The sequence below is a fragment of the Centropristis striata genome, chromosome 11 (assembly GCF_030273125.1).
Source record: "Centropristis striata isolate RG_2023a ecotype Rhode Island chromosome 11, C.striata_1.0, whole genome shotgun sequence".
Taxonomy (NCBI): Eukaryota; Metazoa; Chordata; class Actinopteri; order Perciformes; family Serranidae; genus Centropristis; species Centropristis striata.
In genome coordinates, this window is record NC_081527.1 from 4300950 (window position 1) to 4325998 (window position 25049).

Genomic DNA, 25049 nt, shown 5'->3' on the forward strand with positions numbered 1-25049 from the left:
AGTAACCACAAGATATACAACAGTTCCTTTATTGCAATAGGCAATGATTTTGTTACAAACAAGCAAGAGCACACCTGATTCAACAAATTGACTGAGTGAAGACATTTCAGGTGGTCGAACGAGTCAAGTGTGCTCCCGCTTTGTGGAAATGAAAACCTGCATCCACACAAGCCCTGTCTTGGATAAGTTGGACACCCCAGATTTAGAGGGTACCCTCTGTGTGTTTTCCTGCTTCGGTCCTCTTGTCTCGTCGTGTCTTCTGTCTTACTTTGGAAGACTCTCTCTATACTGCTCTCAAAACTAAAAAATCATGGATTTGATCAACTGGTCTCTCAACACAATTGACACAATCTTCTCGACGAGAAGCCGGGGTTCGGGGGGAACCCCCCTGCCCTGATGGGACGTTTGCAGCTGGCTACACGATGGATGCATGAGAGAGGTGTCGAGTCGTGTGCCTTGCGGCTCTCTCCGTAGAGGACATCGAAGATCTCTATCTATTCGGAACCTTGACAACAGGTCTTTTGCTGATTGGATTGGGCATCGCTCTGGTTTAATCGAGATACACAGAAACAAACCGCACTTTGGATTAAATCAAGGAGTGACTGACGGCTCTGGAAAAGCGACTGGATCGATCCGGAGACCAGTATGGACATTATCCAAGTTGAGTAGCAGAAAATTGAGTAGCAGAAAATTGCTGCCACTTTCGCCTACAGCCCTAATTCTAATCTTATCTGTCCTCCCACCAAACAGCCCTGACTCAATGCCTTTTGGAAAAACTCCCCTGTTGAGTGCTGCAGTGATGTTTTTTTCCTCCTTTCATCCCCTCGTGTTGTTTTGTATTTCTTTCTCCTTATCTCTGTCTTCCTGTCCTGTTCACCTCTGTCATATTGTTTGTGTTTGTTTATACGTTTTGGACGGGTTGATGGCAAATTTCGTTGTACTACCCTGGGCAATGACAATAAAGGCTTTCTGATACTGATCACTTTTTTCTATATATTTAAAAAATATATTTTATCCTGCCTTGTCAGACAAACAGTCATGTCGTCCAAAATCTGATTTTTAAATGATTTAATTACCTAAATGAGACTCAATGGGCAGTCCCTGCACTTATGTACAGTTAGTGATGAGTGATGTATTGTTTTAAGCAAAAACATTACGTACTAAAGAATAAATCATCAGATACATGTCTACAACTTGGTTGATTCTTGCTTGAGACTTTCTGTTTTTGTGGAGGTCACATTTCTGATGACAAAAGACAGAAACACATACATGATAAAGATTTATCTGTGATGAAATGACGAAACATAAGAGATATCAACTTATGTAATGATATTTATGATGTAAATATTTGCCATAGCTACCTGTTGTTCTCAGCCTCCTCAGTGGACTCAGGAAGCTCTTTTCTCCTGGTCTCAGGAAGCAGGAAGCAGAGCGCTCCACTAATCAGGGTCAAGCTGCTGAGGACTGTGGTGGGTATGGACCAGTGGTAGATGGACAAGATGTTGAGCAGTGGAGCCAGTAATCCACCTAGTCTTCCTGACATGGATCCTAAAGCTGTGGCTGATTGTCTGAAAGGGTACAATCGTTACAACCCCTACTGGTCAAATAGCACATTTGCTGACTCTGAGTTGCTTTAAATACACACTGGAAACATATGCTTAATATACTTTTACATGTATTTTGGCCAATGTCCTAACCTTTTAGTGCTTACTGCCCAATGTGTTAAGACACTGAAAACCAGAGTAGGATACAGTAATTCATTGTATTCTTAAAAGCTTTGTCACCATGGCCTGGACAGTTTGCACAAGAAAACTTTAAACACCTACCGAACAGATGTCGGAAACAGCTCCTGCGTAAAGACAGCAGTTACAGAACCAGCCCAGATCAGAAAAAAACGAGCTGCAACAGCTAAAGATGTAAAAGCAATGGCATGTCCTGAAATAAAAAAAACAAAAAATATTAATCTTGACATACAAGCCAACATAAACATGAAATTGATGATGACCAAACCAAACAGTTTACCTTCAGGAACAGCTAGCAGTAAGACTGAAGCAAGTCCTCCTGCCAAAAGTGGTGATATGGATGATATTCTTCTCCCAAAAACCTCCAACAGCCACATGGCGAATAAATTAGCTGGTATTTCAATAGCACCAAACAATAGCTGTGTCAAGAAGATGCTCAATCCAAATGTTTCCATATTGAAGTACAGGGATAAGATGGCAAGGTTCACTGAAAACCTTAAAAACAGGAAGAAAACAGAAGATATCCTTTGGCAATTTGGACATTGGCAATGCATATTTAATAAATGTCTGTTACTATAAAATGACTATACATAAGATTTTGGAAATTTCATCTTACCATGCCAATACAACAATGAAGAAATATCTGGTCAGGATAGAAGACCTGAAAAGGATTTCTATACCTCCTTTTTGCACAGCATCATTTATCACAATCTGAGGAAGAAATATAATTAATGTAATGCTGAAAATGTATTAACTGATGACTAAATATATTAATAAACAATTCCAAAAATAAAACATAATTCAAGTAATCTTAAGGCAGTTAAAAAAAGAAAGAATCAATAATTATTTTATTCTTGATTCTATATTTTATAAGGCTCAATTTTATTTTTGTGTTTTGTGTAGTAAATACACAATGTTTTTTGCTTTAAATGTTTTATGTGGCAGCTTTAAGTTTCAGTACCTTTTCCAAAAGAGAGTCTGGAACAGTGCGTTTGTTGATGGTTGCTGCCTTGACAATCAACTGTTTCGCCTCTTCTTTCCTTCCTCTGCTTAACAGCCATCGAGCTGACTCCGGAATAAACCTGATGGTAACAAGGAAACGGACCAAAGGGACCAAAGTGTTCAAATAGTCTATAATTTAAAAAAACAAAAACAATGAAAGGCAATAAAAAGAGTTAATGCACACCATATGTAGCTGGCAAGTACTGCAAGTGGAACTGCTGTGATTAGTTGAGTTAGTCTCCAGTGTCGGATGGCGTAGGCCACACCAGCGAGGACACATTGCCCGATTGCAGCACATAGCAGAGTCACACATGCTCCCCATGATCTTTTGGATGGCCCGATCCACTCAGTAACTACACATAAAAAAGCAGTATGGCATGTTAGGGTTATAAATATGCTCATATAACTGAATTATAACTAGGGATGGCACACATTAATGTTTCCCCAATTCAGAGATTCGAGCCACAGTTTGCAGTTCAAAGTGTCCTGTCAAAAGTTTTATAGAGGCCTCTTTTACAATGGTGGTCTATGGGGAAAATGCTTTTTTGGGTCACAGAGTGATTTTTATATTATGTGTGACCAATGGAAAAAGTTGGCTCAAGGATAAACAGCAGCACCGTTCCCAGCTGTCTAATACACAAATCATTTAATATCTGCTTAAAGATGAGATCATGTAAAAAGAGATCATGTGAGGTTGATTGTTGCTTTCTCTGGCAAGATAATCTAAATAATATCCTTTATTTTGTGATGCGACATTATTATGAAATCTTTCAGTGTGTGCATGTTTTAGATTAGAAAAAAGAACTTCCGTGAAGATTCTTTGTATGTATGTGATCCAGCCAAATTATAAAACTGGCTACGATTCTAAAACTCAAGTACTTTCAGCCAAGTAGCCATGTACTTAACATTAATACATATCCAAAGCGCTATCTTTGGTATTGAAATTTATGTCTAGAATTGTGGAATTCCAACAGTAATGGTATCCACTACTAAATTCATAGTTTTGTGACATCCCTAATTGTTACCATGCACTGCATTCAGCAGGGTTCCCACATTCCCTACATTTTGGTGCCCCGTGTGAGGCATATCACAGTTGACATTGCAGTTAAACCAGATACTGTCTAATCCATTCCTCACACTTTTGTTCTTTCCTTTCATTAACTATTTGAAGCCATCGAAGGCATGACCCTTTGGAAACTGTGATGGACATAATTTAATATGTATAATCAAACAACAACAGTAGTTAGTTGCTAAAATACCTTATCCTAAAGATGTAAGAAAACCATAGTTTCATTGCTATACTTTGCAACAAAAAGATGTGATTATTATATAAAGAGTCACTTATCAGAACACATTTTACTATAATTATCAGGTCTTTGGGTTTTTATTGCTTAGATTTTGTGTATCCTTCTTTCCTTCATGTATAAATCTGTTTCTTTACTCAGCTGCTTCAGTTTGAGCCATTTCTGTGGTAGTTTGTCAGAGATATGAACACAGTTGAGATTTATTGGGATTTTTGTGTCCACACTCTCAAAAGCCAAAGAGCTAAAGTCAATAATGCAAACTGTGATTTGCTTTTTTACTTTTGCACTGAAGTTGTGACTCTTCCAAATTTTCTCAACCCTAAAACTAAGCCCTTCTTTTCTCTCCTTAACATTTATTCAGCAATGGTCTGCTAACATCAATGTATACCTAAAGGTGAATTGAGGAAAATGGTTAAATTCAATAAAGGTAAAGTCTGATCATGCAGTAAACACATACAAAGTTCCAAAGAATCCATACTGGTTTTTAAGAAGGACATTGTGGATGGGTTCGCAAGATGGCGGCTTGACGAGAGGTCGTATTCTGCTGAGCTGGCGTGCCATTTCATTTATTACTTCATAATTACACCTAAAACCACAGTTCATTGTGAGCTCTTGCCACTCTTTACCGTATAATGAGTATTAGTACCTACTTTTTGAGACAAGCTGAGAATATGCCGCACAGAAAAACCACAACCGGAAAAAACACGGAGGAACTTAGCCAACAGGCTAGCGAGGCTGACACTGAAGCTGGCGCTAGCGCGCTAGCACCCGCACTCCGAGAAGTGGTTGCCGAGATCACAGCTAATATCTCAAAGATTATCGACGATATGCTAAGTCCTCTATCACATCTACTTCAGACTCATCGCGAGGAGCTGGACACTCATGAGGAGCGAATTACAGAAGCGGAGCGACAGATTTGTGCTCTGGAGGATACAGTCGAACCAGTGGAAGGCAAGATGAGGGCATTGGAGAAACAGGTGCTCGACTTAACGGAGCACATAGATGACCTGGAGAATAGAGGCAGGAGGAAGAACATACGTATAGTTGGACTTCCAGAGGGCACTGAGGGTGACAACCCAATACGTTTTTTTGAATCATGGCTGCCAGAAATCCTGAACATTGACACCAAAACTGGTCGGATGAAACTAGAGAGAGCACACCGCTCCTTAGCACCTGCGTCCTCCACTGCCCGGAATCCGTGAACGATCCTGGTAAGATTTCACAATTATCAGGACAAACAACGTGTGATGAATGCTTCGTTGAACATGGGGAAGACTAATCAAGCTCTGAAACACGGCAACTCCACGGTGATGATTTTCCAGGATTTCTCGGCGGCCGTGGTTCGCAGGCGCAAGCGATTTGATGGAGTGAAGAAACGTTTGAAGCTAATGGGAGCTACATACACGCAAGTCTACCCTGCCTCGCTTAAAGTCACCTTTCGCGGCACAACACAGATGTTCCAAGATCCGACGGCTGTGGAGCAATACATTGAGTCGCTGGGAGTGAGCTCCGAGGCGCAAACGAAGAACAACCCTTGATGACAGCTAAGTTTGGACCGGCTCACTTTGTTTACTGTTTGTGTCTACTGGACTCACATAAATGGTAGGTTCTGAGAATGTTGAGCTCACCGAACTGTGATATAGGTTACTTTATTATGGCGACACCTCTCTGCATAGCAGGTAGTTCTGTTTTCTGTCGCTAGGGAACCCTTTCATAGAAGGACAGTGTTTGATGTTTTTGTCAACAGACAAACTAAAATGTTATTGTTATCTGTATGTTATTTTTTTGTTTAATACTCGGCTCATCTTTCACTTTAATGATGTTCTAATATATCGACAGTATGTGAAACATGGACACACGTTTTTTGTGACTTGATATGACTCTGTCTATGCTAAAACTGTGCACCTGGAATGTCAATTGTATTCACACGCCTGTTAAGAGGCGGAAGGTTTTTGACTTACCTAAAAAGGGAGGGAGTTCATATAGTATTACTTCAAGAGACCCACCTGGATGAGGTAGAACACCTCAAATTACAGCAAGAGGGGTTTGATGTAGTTTTCTTTTCTTCATTTACATCAAGAAGCAGGGGAGTTGCCATTTTGTTTAAGAAGAACATACAATTCAAAATTTTACAGTGCATTAAAGATAAGGGAGGACGTTACCTAATTATTAAAGGTGAATTATGTGGAGAAGTAATTGCCATCATGACTGTGTATTATCCCACTGGCCATCCTAGCGACTTTTTAGCCACCGCATTTTCTGAATTGGCTGATCTTAATGTCAGAAATACATTTGTTGGAGGAGACTTTAACTGCCACTTAAACCCTATTATGGACAAGTTTCCAATAGGAAAGAAGTCCCCTTCTCTCCAGTCTAAATTTGTTAATGCCCTCTGTGAAGACCTGGATTATGTAGATGTATGGCGAGCTCAACACCCAGCAGAAAAAGAGTATACTTTCTTCTCAAAAGTCCATAATTGCCATACACGTATAGATTACTTTTTCTCACCAAAAATACTGTTGCAGTCAATTACATGTAGCTTTATAGGCAGCGTGATTGTGTCTGACCATGCTCCAGTTTTTATTCAATATCATATCAGAGATCCAGTTCCTCAAACTAGGTACTGGAGGTTTAGCCCGTTTATTCTTACAGATCACAAATTTACCTCTTATTTTACAGAAGAATTTCAGTCTTTTCTATCCATTAACTCAGCCTCTACAGAAGATCCATCATTACTTTGGGAAACGTCAAAGGCTTTTTCAAGGGGTCTTGTTATATCCTATATGTCCAGTAAGAGCCGCAGGCAAGCTGAACAAAGGGAAATCCTTGAATCTAAACTTAAAGTCGCTGAAAACCAATACATTAAAGCTCCTTCTCCAGGAAAGCTTAAGGAAGTATCTGCCCTACGCTCAGCTTTAGACTCCTTACTAACTCAACATGCAGAAAAGAAAATTAGATTTGCTAAACAAAGACTATATGAACATGGTGATAAGGTAGGGAGATACTTGGCCTATTTAACAAAGAAAAAAATCTGACTCCAAAATTATTCCTTCAATCACAGACAGGGATGGTAAGCAATCTTTTAATAATCTGGTCATTAACGACACATTTAAACGTTTTTATGAAAACCTGTATAATTCAGAACTTCAACAGGATACCTCAGAATCAATAGATAACTTTTTTTCTTCTCTTGATCTTCCCTCGTTATCAGAAGAACAGAAAGATCTTCTTAATGCTCCCATATCTAAACAAGAACTGCTGAGTGCTATTAATGGGCTACAGTCTGGAAAAGCACCTGGGCCTGATGGGTTAAGCAGTGAGTTCTATAAAGAGTTTCAGGATGTTTTAGCTGACCCCCTATTAAACATGCTAAATGACTCTTTTGAAAGGGGCGTCTTGCCTGCGTCTTTGAGAGAGGCTAATATTTCATTGATTCTGAAAAAAGGAAAACATCCGGAGGACTGTGCCTCCTATAGGCCAATCTCTCTTCTCAACGTAGACCTGAAAATTCTCTCAAAATTATTGGCAAGGCGGCTAGAGGTTTTACTTCCTGTGCTTTTTAATGAGGACCAAACCGGTTTTATCAAAGGCCGTAACTCGTGCAACAATATGCGCAGATTATTGAACACAATACAAATGTTCCATCAACAAACAACAGAAGGTCTAGTTATTTCATTAGATGCCGAGAAGGCATTCGACCGTGTTGAATGGCCTTATCTTTTTCATACTTTAACAAGGTTTGGACTTGGACAACAGTTCATCAAATGGGTTAAATTACTTTATAGCTCCCCTCTTTCTTCTGTTCTCACTAATGGGCTGAGATCCTCCAATTTTTGCATCGAGAGGCACGAGGCAGGGCTGCCCCCTGTCCCCTCTTTTGTTTGCTTTGGCAATAGAACCACTAGCTGAGGCAGTCAGGACAAATCCTAACATTCATGGCTTAGTAACATCACATAGACAGCACAAGATAATGCTATATGCTGATGATGTTTTGATCTTTATGACTATGCCTGAGATATCCACTGCTAACCTCATCCACACTATCAGTAAGTTCAGTGCAATCTCAGGCTACAAAATTAACTTTAGTAAGTCTGAGGCCATGCCCCTGGGTAGCTTAAAGGACGTGCCTAGCACACCCTGTCCTTTTCCATTTAGATGGTCCCCGACAGGTTTTGTCTACCTAGGAATACATATCACGCCTGAATTCAACGAAATGTATAAAACAAATTTTGTACCATTACTTGAGCGCATTAGGCTTGACCTGGAGAGATGGAATACCCTCCCTATTTCCTGGCTTGGCCGTGTGGCTCTCTTAAAAATGAACATCCTCCCCAGACTGCTTTATCCAATTCAGATGGTTCCAGTTATTTTTCCACATAAAACCGTAAAAAGTTTGAATAGATGGTTCAGCTCCTTCATGTGGGCTAAGAAGAGAGCCCGTGTCAAGCTAGCAACACTTTGCCTACCATCCCTGGAGGGTGGTCTTGACCTCCCTGATATTCGTAAATATCAACTGAGTGTAAATCCAGTCAGCAATGAAGTGGAGGTGTGCAAACGCCCCACATCCCTGTGGTTAGACATAGAAGGTTCAATGTCCAAGCTACCTCTTGTTAACCTATTATTTATAAGAAAACCTAAGTCTTTAATGAATGTACGTCAAAATCCTATCACCAATTGTACTGTCAAGGCATGGCACATGATTAGAAAATTAGAGGGTAAAAGTAAATTTACATCAATGTTTACGCCAATATGTGAAAATTCTGATTTTTTACCAGGGACATTAGATCCTGCTTTCCAGTTTTGGACCACTAGAGGGCTTTCCAGGTTATGTGATTTGATGGATGGATCTACCTTGATGTCTTTCAGTCAGCTGTCTGAGAAATATGATATTCAGAAACAGGATTTCTTTCGTTACCTACAAATAAGGGATTTCATACAAAGAGATTCTACAATTCTCTCTAATCAAAGCATTTCATGCATAGAACGGTACCTTTTCTCACTTCAAATGGGTCATTCCATAGGTTTCTTCTATAAACTACTTAAAGAGTACAGTACTGCAGACACATTACATTTAAAAGAAACATGGGAACGGGAACTGAATCAAGAGATTTCAAATGGGGAATGGGATGAGGCATGGGAAAATGCGAAAACTTTGAGTATCTGTAACAGAGTCAAAGCCATTCAGTTGAAAATCTTACACAGAGTCCATATATCTCCTTCCCAGCGACACAAATTTAATGCTGACCTTTCTCCTTTATGCCCTAAATGTAAAATAGAGATAGGCAGTCTAACCCACTGCTTATGGTCCTGCAGGAATATACAAAAGTTCTGGCACATGGTGGGGAGGGAGATTAATAGGATTTTATCTAAGAATCTGCTATGTGACCCATTATGCATGTTGCTTGGGATATCAAATGGCTTTTGTTGATAAGTATGAGAAGAAATTGTACAAAATGTTAACTTTCTGTGCTAGAAAATGTATTCTCTTAAACTGGATAACAGATAAAGCTCCCTCTAGAACACAATGGCATAAGGTTGTAATAGAATATATATCTCTTGACTATCTGACATGTATGCTGCGTGATAAAGATGACATCTTTCATAGAATATGGGACCCTTTTATGTCATACATTGGTATGAATATTTCAACCATATTTAGACGAGGATTTACATAGGACTGGAACATGTGCTTAACTGTCAGTTATTTTTGTATCTATATCATTTCTGAATCATCTGTCGATATGTATTATTTTTTTTTAATTTATTTTGTATTTTTTTCTCTGTGTCTGTGAGCCGAGTTGTAGTGTAGTATAGCCCAGTGTGGGTTCTTTTTATTTTATTTTATTTTTATATATTCTATTTTATTTGTTTGATTGTTCTTTGTGTTTGTTTGTTTTTCACTGTGTGCTGTGAAAATCAATAAACATATTGTTTAAAAAAAAAAAGAAGGACATTGTGAACAGAAAATTTAAGTTGCTTCCAAACTTTTGGCCTGTAGTGTCTGTATATAAGTTCAGTGTACATACCCAATATAATACAGTTGACTCGATATCCTCCAATTCCAAGTCCCACCAAGAACTGCGATGCCATATATAAGTAAACATTGGGACATAGCGCTGTAGTTACGCAAAATATGAACCCTAAAACTGCTGAAGCCTGAGTTGCTCGTTTGCGGCCAAACCTGCAATGGAAATAGATGAAAAAAATTATACAGCATAGATAGACAGTGAAAGTATGTTAACAGTGAATTATTGTCATTTGGCAATATCAGTGCCCCACTAGAACTGGGCACTAGCAATATGTGTTCGATACCAAATTTAACCAATTTAACACAACAGCCAGCAACCAACCAACAGCAATAATGTTTAGGTATTTCTGTTGTTAAGTGTAGCATTCATCATATTGTGGTGTCTTGTCTGCTGTCAACAAAACTACCAGTGCCCAAATAATTTTAGTTAATGCTACGGTTATGATGAAGGGTGTCACACCGCGGTGAGGGATGTCTTGTCTTGGGTTTTTTGTCTTGTGAATTTACAGTTTTATTTTGAAAAGTAACTTCTGGTTTTATTTTGAAAAGTAACTTCCCTCTCGTTTCAGGTCACTTGCCCTTCCTCCTGTGTCATGGTATGGTGTCTTCCCTGATTCCTGATTGTTTCCACCTGTGTTCCCCTCCCCCGTGTGTATATAGTCTTTGTCTTCCCCTGTCCTTGTTGCCAGAGTATTTCGTCGCCCTGTCAAATACCTCCAGCCTTGTTCACAGTCCTGTCTTGTACCAAGTTAAGTGTGTCAAGTTTTGTTTGTTGAATACTTTTCCTCTTAAACAGAGTGATTTTTTGTTCATAGTTTTCTGGTTAGCTTCTTTTATTTTCCAAGTCTAAGTATTTTTTTGTAGCATTGTCTTCCTCCCTTTGGAGCGTTTTCTGTTTGTAAATTTTGTAACATAGATTAGAGTAGATAGTTTCTTAGCCTGTGTGCTTTTCCTCTTCGGAGTGATTTTGTTTTGTTTCTAATTTTCATAGAGTATTTCCTATAAGATCAGAGTAGTTATTTTTTCCTCCTTCTGGAGCGCCTTTTGTTCTGTGTTTGTTTTGTGTTCTTAGTGTGTCTTCGGACCTTCTAGATGTTCATAGCTTGTTTATTTATCATTGCTGTCTAAGAGAAATCTATTCAGATAAATAAAACCTGTCATTACCGCTACCTATCTGCATCTGAGTCCTCCTTTTTGCCCAAGCCTGACAGTATACTCTGGCCAGTGATGGACCCAGCAGAGGCAGAGCGGCTATGGGAGATCCTGCGCACCCAGGAAGAGCGTCTCCTTCGCCAACAGGATTTTCAAACCGCCATGGCAGCCAACATGAGCCATCTTTCCTCCCAGATGCAGGACCTTCTAGGACAGCTCGACCGACCGAGTGTTGCAGCTCCGACACCGACCTCGGCCAGCGCTCCTGCATCTTTCCCGCACGTTGGAGGACCCGCATGTAAATTGGCCGCTCCTACCCCATACACCGGAGAACCGGGGTTATGTAAGACATTCCTCATTGATTGTTCTATTCATTTTGAACTACTGCCACATGTTTTTCCCACCGAACGATCCAGGGTGGCTTTCATGATATCCCACACACGTTATATCTGGTTAGTTTAATTCGTACAAAACTCAAAATGAAATGAAAATTTTTGGTTTTATGGAGGGATTACATCAAGCACTCAGGGACAACACTGGGTTGTGATTTAAAACACTTGTAAAACATGTGTTAAGTTTAGTTAGTGCTTATTGGTTTGGTTCAAAATAACATACTAACCACCCGAACAGCTGCTTAATTGCTTCATGAGCTAGTGGTTAGCATGCATGCTGGTCTCACTAAACGGTAAGTTTGGCTTGACATTTTGACTGAGAGAGACGAGTAATGAACTTTGTAACCACAGATTTAAAATGTGATAAGATGATGCTATCGTTGGTTGGTTCGGAGTTGCTAGCTAGCGTGCTAAAGTGGTGCTAACGATAGCAAACCCTTCCTCCAAAGTCTTTTTTTCCTTTTTTTTTTTTGTTGTGAAAATAACACAGCTGCTGGTGAAGTATAATATAATTTTTTGTTCGTAACAAACACACGGTGAAATTGAGGTTTTGGATGGACTGCTCATGTTACCGTGCCAAAACAGCACCAAAAAGAGTCAAATTTACACTAATGCTACCTATACACCAGAAGACTTTGAAAAGATTTGGAAAGACTCCTGCAAAACTATCAGCTCACATCTGCTCACATCTAAAGACAACTGTTGAGAGTTTTTAGTCCCAGCCTAGTCTCAGACTGAGATTCTACAAAGACTGTGAATCTTGCAGGATCACTATTTACAAGACTACAACTAGATTTCCTTTAGCATTTTTTACCTACCATGCAATTTTTGTGTGTGCAGTGGTTTGTGTTGGAAAAAAAAACAACAAAAAGAAGAGGAGAAGACGCCACAAAATGCCCCCTCACAAAGCTGAAAAGGGGTTTCTGTTTTTCTGACATGAAAAGTGACTATTTTACAGTAAAATAGATATAAGGAAGAATAAAGGAAAGGAAACTGTAGAAAAGAATTCATGATATACATTTATGTCCTATTTAATTATTTGTTTAATTGAATAATTATACTTATCAGCTCTATCAACTTTCCTTTAGTTGATCACACATTAATCATCAATTATTTATTACTTATTTATGTATACATTTATTTATACATTTTAACTGGGTCTGCTTACTGTTCTCTTTACTAAGAAACAGTGCCCCCAAAATCCCGCTTGTGGCCATAAATATATTACATCTCTATATTTGTATTTAGGATTGAGTTTACTAACATTATTGTGATGTAACTTTTTCCTGTTGAAGTGGTTTTACTGCCGGTCTGGACCCGCTCATCTATTGGTTGTTGATTGTGTTACGTCACTGCGACTTGCGATCATATCAAACACGTTTGATATGATCGCAAACCCAAGACTAGGAAAAGACTGATAAGAAACAGCGCCGATTACTACCTTACACTTAACGATCGGGATGACTGGAGCGCGCTGTGACTCCAGTAAGACTCCTAGATTTACTAAAGACTTTCAGTTTTTAGTCTGGGACTGTGAAAATCGTTTGGTGTAAGCCCAGCGTTACTCAGTGTAAAGGTACCAACACTCCAAAAGTGTAAAATTAACACTCTGAGGTGTGGACCCATATAGACACTTTAACACTGTAAGAGTTGATCTTGACGCTTTTAATTTGGGTATGCTGAAAATAAATGAAAGTATTGCAGTCACAGTGTGTGCTGACTTTAAAAGGTGCATTCATTCCTAGACCTCGAATATACCGATAACCCCAAACAGTTTAGTCTTGGTTTTAAAATGGATTCCCACAAAACATCACAAATCAGGAGGTGAAAAGACAAACAACAGTGTCTGTGTTTCCAGTTCAGTAAAAGTAATTATTAACAAAGTAATTATTCACATCATATACCAAAAATACTGTATGCACTACTTACGATTCAGCAAAAGGTCCAAATATTAAAACACCAACAACAGCACCGCCCAAGAACACAGCTTGTGTCACTTCCACCAAATTAGCTTTGTCACAAACAAGATCAAACTGTTGGGAAAAAAATTAAAAAAATGTTCATTAAATGTAGCATGAAAGTTAGAAACTGATTAACAAATGTCTTCTTGTCTACACTCATCACTTACATCAGTGACTATGGTGGCCTCATACAGGCTGTTGCCATAGACCCATCCATTGTGGCACCCTGTGGTCTCATTGAGTCCGTACTCCCTGATGTCTCCAATGTCCCAGTCCACAGGAACAAACATCTGACACCTGCTGAAGGTCCCATCCTCCTCCCGGGGCAGAGTCAGGTTCAGCTGCTCATCTGTGGTCAGGTTAGGGTCAGCCTGAAGGATCCAGTCTGTGTTACAGTGTCGCTCTGGATCAGACTGGATAAAAACAAGGCTTGCCAAAAGAAAATTCTGAATGAAATTTGGACCGCAAAGGGCAACCAGAATGAGCTTTTGGAATAATCCAAATTCTCCAATGTTCTGCAGGATCTCTCCAAACTCAGCCATGTTGATGTCAGTTATCTCACTGTGTCCAGACGACTGCACCACAGTTTTAAACAACATATATTAATGGTTAACCTTTTTATATTATATTATACTTTGAATTGTATTCACAGTGTTAAATTATTTTTAACTGGAGGTCACCTGAGGTGTACTAAAGAACTTGGCAGAACATTTTATTATGTTCTGCAATATATTGCCTATCATATAAATTTTTTTATTCAAGGTTGTTTTGCTGTCATTGTACAACACAGAGTTGCACAAAGAAATCCAACTGCAGTCCCTTTATCATCTTAACATTAACAATTTTCAACATCTGGGGAACATAATCCATCAACTTTGTCCTTTTTTGAGCACCAGGTATTATAGAGTCCCTCCTCGCAACAGAGTCCCGAGCTCTGCCCTCAAGTTCAACAGCCTGAGACTGAGCCAGGAGTTAGAGTTGACACAAATTGATGTGAGAGCTGACGAGAGGTTTAGCGCAGTAACATCTTTGCATCAAAGGATAATCTTTGCCAAATAATGATATTGTTAACATGACTTTTAATGATACTGTACATGTCTGAGAATGTGAGTAAAACAAATGCTTGTGTTATGTTTCACTATGTAGAAAAAGTACACAGTTTTATATCTATTTTCATTATGCATCACTGTAAATTAAATGTGAAGACCATAGTAACCACAAGATAAACAACAGTTCCTTTATTGCAATAGGCATGAACAAAGTGCCTGTATGGAATTTAGTGACAGTATGTTGTAATGTTATATAGTCCCACAATTAAAACCAGGGGTGTCAAACTGATCCAATACGGGACTGGTGAGGCTGAAGGATTTTGTTACTAACAAGCAAGAGCACACCTGATTCAACAAATTAACAGAATGAAGACATTTCAGGTGGTCGAACGAGTCAAGTGTGCTCCCGCTTTGTGGAAATGAAATTCTGCATCCACACAAGCCCTGTCTTGGATAAGTTGGACACCCCTGGTTTAGAGGGTATATGTTTAGAGATGTTGGTGTGTTTCAATCTCCATATTACCTGTATGTACGCACAAATGGGAGGCAAATCCAAACGGCCTGTAGGAGGCCCTACAGCCCCCATGGCCCACCCACAAGACAATTCAGAGGCTTTAGCTTTTGACACTCTCAGGTTTGGTTGACTGATGGATGACTAAAGAATATATGTATAGGCCAGAAAAAAACACATTTTTCACGACAGTGGACCTTTAATATCACAACATTATGAGGTTTTTAAGAGTTTTATTAAATTGAAATGTACACTTCACACACATCTTCTTCTCTGGCCCTCTGAAGGAGGCTTTTTTTCCTCTCTCCCTCTGTGTGTTTTCCTGCTTCGCTCCTCTCGTCTCGTCGTGTCTTCTGTCTTACTTTGGAAGACTCTCTCTATACTGCTCTCAAAACAAAAAAATCATGGATTTGATCAACTGGTCTCTCAACGCAATTGACACAATCCTCTCAATGAGAAGCCGGGGTTCGGGGGGAACCCCCCTGCCCTGACGGGACGTTTGCAGCTGGCTACACGATGGATGCATGAGAGAGGTGTCGAGTCGTGTGCCTTGCGGCTCTCTCCGTAGAGGACATCGAAGATCTCTATCTATTCGGAACCTTGACAACAGGTCTTTTGCTGATTGGATTGGGCCTCGCTCTGGTTTAATCGAGATACACAGAAACAAACCGCACTTTGGATTAAATCAAGGAGCGAGTGATGGCTCTGGAAAAGTGACTGGATCGATCCGGAGAACAGTATGGACATTATCGACAAGTTGAGTAGCAGAAAATTGCTGCCACTTTCGCCTACAGCCCAAATTCTAATCTTATCTGGCCTCCCACCAAACAGCCCTGACTCAAGGTCTTTTGGAAAAACTCCCCTGTTGAGTGCTGCAGCTAGCGTTTTTTCCTCCTTTCATCCCCTCGTGTTGTGCTGTATTTCTTTCTCCTTATCTCTGTCTTCCTGTCCTGTTCACCTCTGTCATATTGTTTGTGTTTGTTTATACGTTTTGGACGGGTTGATGGCAAATTTCGTTGTACTACCCTGGGCAATGACAATAAAGGCTTTCTGATACTGATCACTTTTTTCTATATATTTAAAAAATATATTTTATCTGGCCTTGTCAGACAAACAGTCATGTCGTCCAAAATCAGATTTTTAAATGGTTAATTATCTAAATGAGACTCAATGGGCAGGCCTGACCCGCAGGTTGGGAGCAACTTGTACAGTTAGTGATAAGTGATGTATTGTTTTAAGTAAAAACATTACATACTAAAGAATAAATCATCAGATACATGTCTACAACTTGGTTGATTCTTGTATGAGACTTTCTGTTTTTGTGGAGGTCACATTTCTGATGACAAAAGACAGAAACACATACATGATAAAGATTTATCTGTGATGAAATGACGACACATAAGAGATATCAACTTATGTAATGATATTTATGATGTAAATATTTGCCATAGCTACCTGTTGTTCTCAGCCTCCTCAGTGGACTCAGGAAGCTCTTTTCTCCTGGTCTCAGGAAGCAGGAAGCAGAGCGCTCCACTAATCAGGGTCAAGCTGCTGAGGACTGTGGTGGGTATGGACCAGTGGTAGATGGACAAGATGTTGAGCAGTGGAGCCAGTAATCCACCTAGTCTTCCTGACATGGATCCTAAAGCTGTGGCTGATTGTCTGAAAGGGTACAATCGTTACAACCCCTACTGGTCAAATAGCACATTTGCTGACTCTGAGTTGCTTTAAATACACATTGGAAACATATACTTAATATACTTTTACATGTATTTAAACCAGTGTCTTAACCTTTCAGTGCTTACTGCCCAATGTGTCAAGACACTGAAAACCAGTAATCCATTGTATTCTTAAAAGCTTTGTCACCATGGCCTAGAAAGTTTGCACAAGAAAACTTTAAACACCTACCGAACAGATGTCGGAAACAGCTCCTGCGTAAAGACAGCAGTTACAGAAGCAGCCCAGATCAGAAAAAAACGAGCTGCAACAGCTAAAGATGTAACAGCAATGGCATGTCCTGAAATCAAAAAAACAAAAAACATTAATCCTGACATAAAAGCCAACATTAAAATGAAATTGATGATGACCAAACCAAACAGTTTACCTTCAGGAACAGCTAGCATTGATATTGAAGCAAGTCCTCCTGCCAAAAGTGTGGATATGGATGATATTCTTCTCCCAAAAACCTCCAACAGCCACATGGAGAGTAAATTAGCTGGTATTTCAATAGCACCAAACAATAGCTGTGTCAAGAAGATGCTCAATCCAAATGTTTCCATATTGAAGTACAGGGATAAGAAGGCAAGGTTCACTGAAAACCTTAAAAACAGGAAGAAAACAAAAGATATCCTTTGGCAATTTGGACATTGGCAATGCATATTTAATAAATGTATGCTACTACAAAATGACTATTCATAAGATTTTGGAAATTTCAGCTTACCCTGACAATACAACAATGAAGAAATATCTGGTCAGGATAGAAGACCTGAAAATGATTTTTATACCTCCTTTTTGCACAGCATTGTTTATTACAATCTGAGGAAGAAATATGATTAATGTAATGCTGAAAATGTATTAACTGATGACTACATATATTAATAAGCAATTCCAAAAATAAAACATAATTCAAGTAATTTTAAGGCAGTTAAAAAAAAGAAGGAATCAATTATTATTTCATTCTTCATTATATATTTTATAAGGCTTAATTTTATTCTTGTGTGTTGTGTAGTAAATACACAATCTTTTTTGCTTTAAATGTTGTATGTGACAGCTTTAAGTTTCAGTACCTTTTCCAAAAGAGAGTCTGGAACAGTGCGTTTGTTGATGGTTGCTGCCTTGACAATCAACTGTTTCGCCTCTTCTGTCCTTCCTCTGCTTAACAGCCATCGAGCTGACTCTGGAATAAACCTGATGGTAACAAGGAAACGGACCAAAGGGACCAAAGTGTTCAAATAGTCTATAATTTAAAAAAACAGAAAACAATGAAAAGCAATAAAAAGAGTTAATGCACACCATATGTAGATGGCAATTACTCCAAGTGGAACTGCTGTGATTAGTTGAGTTAGTCTCCAGTGTCGGATGGCGTAGGCCACACCAGCGAGGATGCACTGCCCGATTGCAGCACATAGCAGAGTCACACATGCTCCCCATGATCTTTTGGATGGCCCGATCCACTCAGTAACTACACATAAAAAAGAAATATGGCGTGTTTGGGTTACAAGTATGCTCACTTAACTGATATATAACTAGGGATGGCACACATTAATGTTTCCCCAATTTATAGATTTCATTTGTAACTAGAAAATTTCCTCTGGGGAAATTTTGAAAGGGCCACGGGGGCTACTGCCGGTGTGTGTACACTATGATGAGATTCTTCAGAGATTTCAAACTATGCCCTTTAAACTCAATGTGTATGTGTGTGTGTGTGTGTGTGTGTGTAATTAAAATCACGTAAAGTTACTGTGTGTGTGTGTGTGTGTGCGTGCATGTGCGTGCGTGCATGTGTTTGAAGCATGTGTATGCATGTGTGAGGAGTGTGCGTGCTTACGCGCATGTGTGTGTGTGTGTATCTGTAACTGTAATCACATCAAAGATCAAAGGCAATCAGATCAAAGCAATCAACAGAATTAACTGACACCTGCTAATGTCCCGGAACATTGACAGGTGGAATTTCTGGCCTCGAACAGAAAGCATTTTTGGCAAAACCATAATACCTATCATTGATTGAGAGTTCTTCCTGAACGTCTACATATGATTTTTTTTTAACAAAATTTAAAAAAAAGCTTTGTTAGAGCGATCTAAAAAAACTGTTCCATCTTCCTTTTTTCCGAAATCTTCCTGCGTTTTTAATATGGGACCCAATGAGGCTGTTGGTGCGTGTTGGTGGCGCATCTATGCATCGTACGCCCAAACTATAACTCTGACAGCTTTACCAGAGGATTGTGAGAGAGAAGACAAATTTTCCTACATTTCTATGTATAAATTATTTCTGTAGAGTGGAATTTGCAGCCTGGAGCGCAGTTTTCAAATTTATTTTTTGACAATTTTTTCTCTCCCTCGATACTCTGGCGATGATGTCACACACTGTGACACGAACATTCCGTGCAATACACACCCATTATAATCTCAGAATTATACACCGATTAATACACCGATACACAATTAATTAATACACCGATACACAAGACTTGTGTCTACTGTTTAAAGTTTAAATGGAGTCTCTAGGTGAAATTATGCCGGAGAAGTAGACGTTTGAAAATCTCCAATTATTGTTCTTTTTCGCAAATTTTTTGTCGGCTGCCCCATTCATTTCAATGCAAAATTTTGAGCAGTTTTTCGCGATTTACGTCGCGAAAAATTCATATTCTTTAGAGAAAAGTAATAGCACACCGATCCCGATCAAACCGCACGTTTTGATATATATAATTTGTCCTGCAACTCTTCAAGTTGTAGGACTAGTAGCGGGACGAAATTCGCCCCGAGCACTGGTCCCTACAGCTATTGCTGTATGGGACCAGTGCTCGGTGCGATTGCCCCGAGGCCCTAATTAACCATGTTTGCAGGTTGAAGTGTCCAGTCAAAAGTTTTATAGAGGCCTCTTTTACAACGGTGGTCTAAGGGGAAAATTTTATTTATTTTTGGGTCACAGAGTGATTTTTCTATTGTGTGTGACCAATGGAAAAAAATATGCTGAAGGATAAACAGCAGCACCGTTTCCAGCTGTCTAATACAAAAATCATTTAATATCTACTTACTCATGAGATCACGTGAAAAGAGATCATGTGAAGTTGAGCATTGCTTTCTCTGGCAGGATAATCTAAATATTATCCTGTAGTGTGATGCAGCATTATTATAAAATCTTGCAGTGTGTGCATGTTTGAGATCTTTGTATGTATTTGAATCAACCAAATTTAAAAACTGGCTAAGATTCTAAAACTACAGTATTCTGAGCCCAGACATCCAAATGTATTTAAAGAATTCAAGGTAAGTGAGTTTCAATTCATGTTAATTATACCTACATTAACATTAATGCATATCTAAAGTGTTATCTTTGGTATTGAAATTGGTTTCTAGAATTGTGGAATTACACGTTCCCTACATCTTGGTACCCCGTATGAGGCACATTGCAGTTAGCAATCATATATAATAGACCGTTTGCAAAGCTCCTCTCCCGAATACTCCTGGTTTAATCATACCTTAGAATTAAGACTCAGACCTGCTTCTAGTCTATTTAAGGGGCATTGCAGTTACTGTCTAATCCAATCTTCACACTTTTGTCCTTAAGTAATGTCACAGAATCCCGCATCGGTCGGCTTTTGGCTAACATTCTGTCAAAATTTCACATAAATGAATTATATAAATGATAGTGTTATGTTTCCATTTGATTAAGTAGTACAAAACTATAGTCTAACTTTGTATCTTTCAAACTGTGTATCGATTTAACCATGTAGGTTAACCTTGGGTTTACCAGAGTCAGCAAAAGGATGCCAACGCCGGTGAATTAGCCGTTTGTATCCATTTCATGGATCGGTCACTTCCATTTCCTTACTGTAAAACAATGGGGGCTGCTGTTTTTTGGGCGGGGGGAATTGAATTTCATGGTAAGCCAAATAAATATCACCATTATCAACAATTATCAACACACACACGGACTGTGCTCTCTTCACAATAAAACACAGTACAGTAAAAATACATATGCACTTTTTAAGAATGTCGCAAGGGTGTCACCCAAGCGTTCTTACTGCTTTTGTTCATCAGAGCAATTACTAAATCTCCATGTACATAAATTAAATTTCACATGTAGATGGTTAAATATGTATGAATCAATTCTACATACAATGGTGGTGGCAATTTTATTCAAAATGGCTGTGAAACACTGGAAAGTGCTAGCCTGGGTATACCCAGACTGCCTTGCGCGCTCAAATTTAATTTCGAACTGCGGCGGGGTCTGGAAACTAGAGAGGAATCTTAGCCCTGTTTTAGGGATCCAATCACAGAGCGGGGAGGGACGGTGAGACGATGACGCGTACTACTCGGCACTTGGAAGCTTTCCGGATCCAACATGGCTGCTGCAGACGCGAAACTCTCTTTAGCTGTAGATGGTGTTTTAAATAGTTTAGAGCGAAAGTTGAAAGGCGAAAGGTCTCTCGGCAGCTCCGCTGTCCCCCGGCTGGTAGCGAGATCACCGGTAGCGGGGCTATTAGCGCCGCACCGGCGTTGATCTGGCTACCTGCCGGTGTTAGCCAGGCTAGGAAAGTGCGGCATTGCACACGTGACCAGAGACGGAAATTCGAACCTAAGAGAGGCCAATCTGTGAAAAACTTCTGATAAGTAACGTTTTTTATTAGACTTTTTGAAGACATCAAAGGCTTGCCCCTGGTAAATTGTGATGGACATTATTTAACATAACAGCAGTAACTTAATACTGCGTACCTTTTCCTAAATATGTATGTATATAAGCTCAGTGTACATACCCAGTACAATACCGTTGACTCGAAATCCTCCAACTCCGATTCCCATCAAGAATTGTGATACTAAATATAAGTAAAAATTGGGACATAGTGCTGTTGTTACACAAAATATGAATGCTACAACTGCTGAAGTCTGAGATCCTCGTTTGCGGCCAAACCTACAACAGACAGAGATGAACAAAATGATACAGCATACATAGACAGTGTAAGTATGTTAACAGTGAATTCTTCATTTTATTGTGGTGACTTGCCTGCTGTCAACAAAATCACCAGTGCCCAAATAATTTTAGTTAATGCTACGGTTATGACGTAGGAAAAAAGTTCACGTTATATCTTGTGAGTTTTATCCGTACAAAACTCAAAATAAAATGACAATTTGTGGTTTTATGGAGGGATTACATCAAGCACTCAGGAACAACACTTAGTTGTAATTCCTGTACAGTGGCAACAATTTATTTAAAAATCCTCAAACAGTTGTTGAATGTATGATCTCCAACTTTCAGCCACAGTTTCACACATACTAACCTGGGTTTGTTTGACATTTTGGTTAATGTTTGGTTACAGTTCACGTGTTAAGTTTAATTAGTGCTTATTTGTTTGGTTCAGAAAAACATACCAACCATGTCTTTCAGACAAAAAAACGGGATAAAAGAAAATATTGCAGTCATAGTGTCTGTGACTTTAAAAGGTGCATTCATTCCTATACCTCGAATATACTGATAACGCCAAACAGTTTAGTCTTGGTTTTAAAATGGATTCCCACAAAACTTCACAAATCAGGAGGTAAAAAGACAAACAACAGTGTCTGTGTTTGCAGTTCATTAAAAGTAATTATTAACAATATATACACCGGGTATTCACACGGTACAGATGATAAGACAGTCTGTCAGCATTGCGGCATTAACCACTGTAATAATTCTCCTCCTGACAGGCAACTCTGGAGAATCTCTGAAATATAACATTACTTCTACCAGATTAACTCCTGAGTCAAGGCTAGACAGATATGATGTTATTGTGATTTTAAGTTCAGTTACTATGAGTTGAGTTTTGTTCAGTTAAGTTGAGTTAAGTAAGCAGCTTGTTTATATTTTGTACATATCATATTTTTGGTTACACGTGTAGTGTGGTGTCCCTTTTTTGTAAATAAAACAAATATACCTGGACTGATGTTTCTCACATCTGCCTCCTCCCAACGTCCTAGACATTCACTAGTCACGTACCATCAGGGTATGAGTTCTTTCTTTAAAAAAAAAATACTTTGCCTTCAAACCAGCTTCAATTCTTCTTGCTATTTTTCCACACCTGCCTAAGAATTTGCACAGTACTGTATATATTTACAAATAGAAGATCTGTGTGTGTGTGTGTGTGTGTGTGTGTGTGTGTGTGTTTCATCACACACCAAAGAAACTGTATGCACTACTTACGATTCAGCAAAAGGTCCAAATATTAAAACACCAACAATGGCGCCGACCATGAACACAACTTGTGTCACTTGCACCAAATTAGCTTTGTCACATACGAGATCAAACTGTTGGTAAAAATTAAAAATGTTTATAAAATGTTGCATGAAGGTTCAAAACTGATTAACTAATGTCCACTTTTCTACACTCACATTCTACTTACATCAGTGACTATGGTGGCCTCATACAGGCTGTTGCCATAGACCCATCCATTGTGGCACCCTGTGGTCTCATTGAGTCCGTACTCCCTGATGTCTCCAATGTCCCAGTCCACAGGAACAAACATCTGACACCTGCTGAAGGTCCCATCCTCCTCCCGGGGCAGAGTCAGGTTCAGCTGCTCATCTGTGGTCAGGTTAGAGTCAGCCTGAAGGATCCAGTCTGTGTTACAGTGTCGCTCTGGATCAGACTGGATAAAAACAAAGCTTGCCAAAATAAAATTCTGAAAGAAATTTGGACCGCAAAGGGCAACCAGAATGAGCTTTTGGAATAATCCAAATTCTCCAATGTTCTGCAGGATCTCTCCAAACTCAGCCATGTTGATGTCAGTTATCTCACTTTGTCCAGACGACTGCACCACAGTGTTAAACAACATCTATTAATGAATAACCTTTTTATACTATATTATATTTTAATAGTATTCACAGTGTTCTTATTATGAACTTTAACACTGGGCTAACTGCCACTTTTTACACTGAGTGTGTTCCATGACTCATTTGGCAATCCTATCCAATTCTCACATGTGCAGGAAAAATGAGGATGTTTAATATGATCTGAACCAAATGAACCGCTCCAAGGGTAACAGCTGCAACTCTGTCATTGGTAAGTAGATACAGTGTATGCCCGCAAAAAAAGGTTAGAGAAGCAGTATAACAAGACCACCTAATGCCACCAGGACCGTTTGTAAATATGTAAATAAAAGTTTGTGTTACAGTGTCGCTCTGGATCCGACTGGATAAAAACAAAGCTTGCCAAAAGAAAATTCTGAAGGAAATTTGGAAAGCAAAGTGCAACCAGAATGAGCTTTTGGAATAATCCAAACTCTCCAATGTTCTGCAGGATCTCTCCAAACTCAGCCATGTTGATGTCAGTTATCTCACTGTGTCCAGACGACTGCACCACAGTGTTAAACAACATATGTTTGTGTTTGAGCACCAAGTATCATTGAGTCCCTCCTCCCAACAGAGTCCCGGGCTCTGCCCTCAAGTGCAACAGCCTGAGACTGAGGCCCTGTTTACACAAAATATTTTATCGGAAGTGCCTTTCGTTTAGACGGTGACGGTTAAGCCCCTTAAAAGCTTAAAAACGCAAAAATCTGAAACCACCCTCCAAAGTGGAAAAGTTGAATCCTCTCCCCCGTATCGTGTCGTCTACACTGACAAGACGCAAAACTCTGATCTGATCTGCTCACGTCACGTATGTGTTTACGTCACATACATGCTCCAGTACAGGAAATAAACAAACATGTGGATTATTTCCATGCGTCGGACCTTCAAGCTGCTCTGGCAGCTCTAATAAACTTACAGGAGTCTTTCCACCAAATGTACAGGATATGTAGAGATAGTATTACTGAACAGAGAAGGATCTGGAATTACCTCCATCACATTTTGGATGCAGCAATTTGTCGGAGGCGAGCCAGACGGCTGTGAACGAGACCTGGGAGATCTAGTGGATGGTGGAGAACTTTGTGGAAGGAGTAGCTGCTGAAAATGTGTGGCGTGAAATACATACATACAATCCAATGCCACACACTTTTGCGTCACCGTATGCAGCAGATTTCCTCCCGAAAACGCTCGTCTAAACGCGGAATAAAAAGCGAAGATGTGCCACCACTTTTGCGTCTTCTGTTCAGACCGTCCTCATGTAAACGTAGCCTGAGCCAGGAGTTAGAGGTGACACAGACTTCTTTACCAATCTTGAATTGATTTTATTTTGATGTGGTTTAGCAATGATACCCTCAGACACCCACTTTTTTTCT

The 25049-nt window shown here is 39.4% G+C and overlaps 2 protein-coding genes across 2 annotated transcripts; both read right to left on the minus strand.

The window, feature by feature from the left end:
* Window positions 1-894: 894 nt before the first annotated feature.
* LOC131980465 (solute carrier family 22 member 13-like) lies at window positions 895-14198 on the minus strand. The gene is made up of 10 exons (XM_059344712.1): window positions 13749-14198; window positions 13550-13653; window positions 10075-10229; window positions 2929-3097; window positions 2704-2824; window positions 2359-2453; window positions 2023-2237; window positions 1827-1935; window positions 1362-1568; window positions 895-1242 (listed from the first exon to the last, which is right to left on the minus strand). Exons 1-10 carry the CDS (start codon window positions 14178-14180, stop codon window positions 1188-1190), a joined length of 1662 nt encoding a protein of 553 aa, XP_059200695.1. The 5' UTR covers window positions 14181-14198; the 3' UTR covers window positions 895-1187.
* Window positions 14199-16592: 2394 nt separating this feature from the next.
* Window positions 16593-23609, minus strand: LOC131980467 (solute carrier family 22 member 13-like). Its single transcript, XM_059344714.1, has 9 exons — window positions 23235-23609; window positions 23036-23139; window positions 21615-21769; window positions 18154-18322; window positions 17928-18048; window positions 17582-17676; window positions 17246-17460; window positions 17050-17158; window positions 16593-16803 (listed from the first exon to the last, which is right to left on the minus strand). Exons 1-9 carry the CDS (start codon window positions 23607-23609, stop codon window positions 16593-16595), a joined length of 1554 nt encoding a protein of 517 aa, XP_059200697.1.
* Between the last annotated feature and the right edge of the window lie 1440 nt (window positions 23610-25049).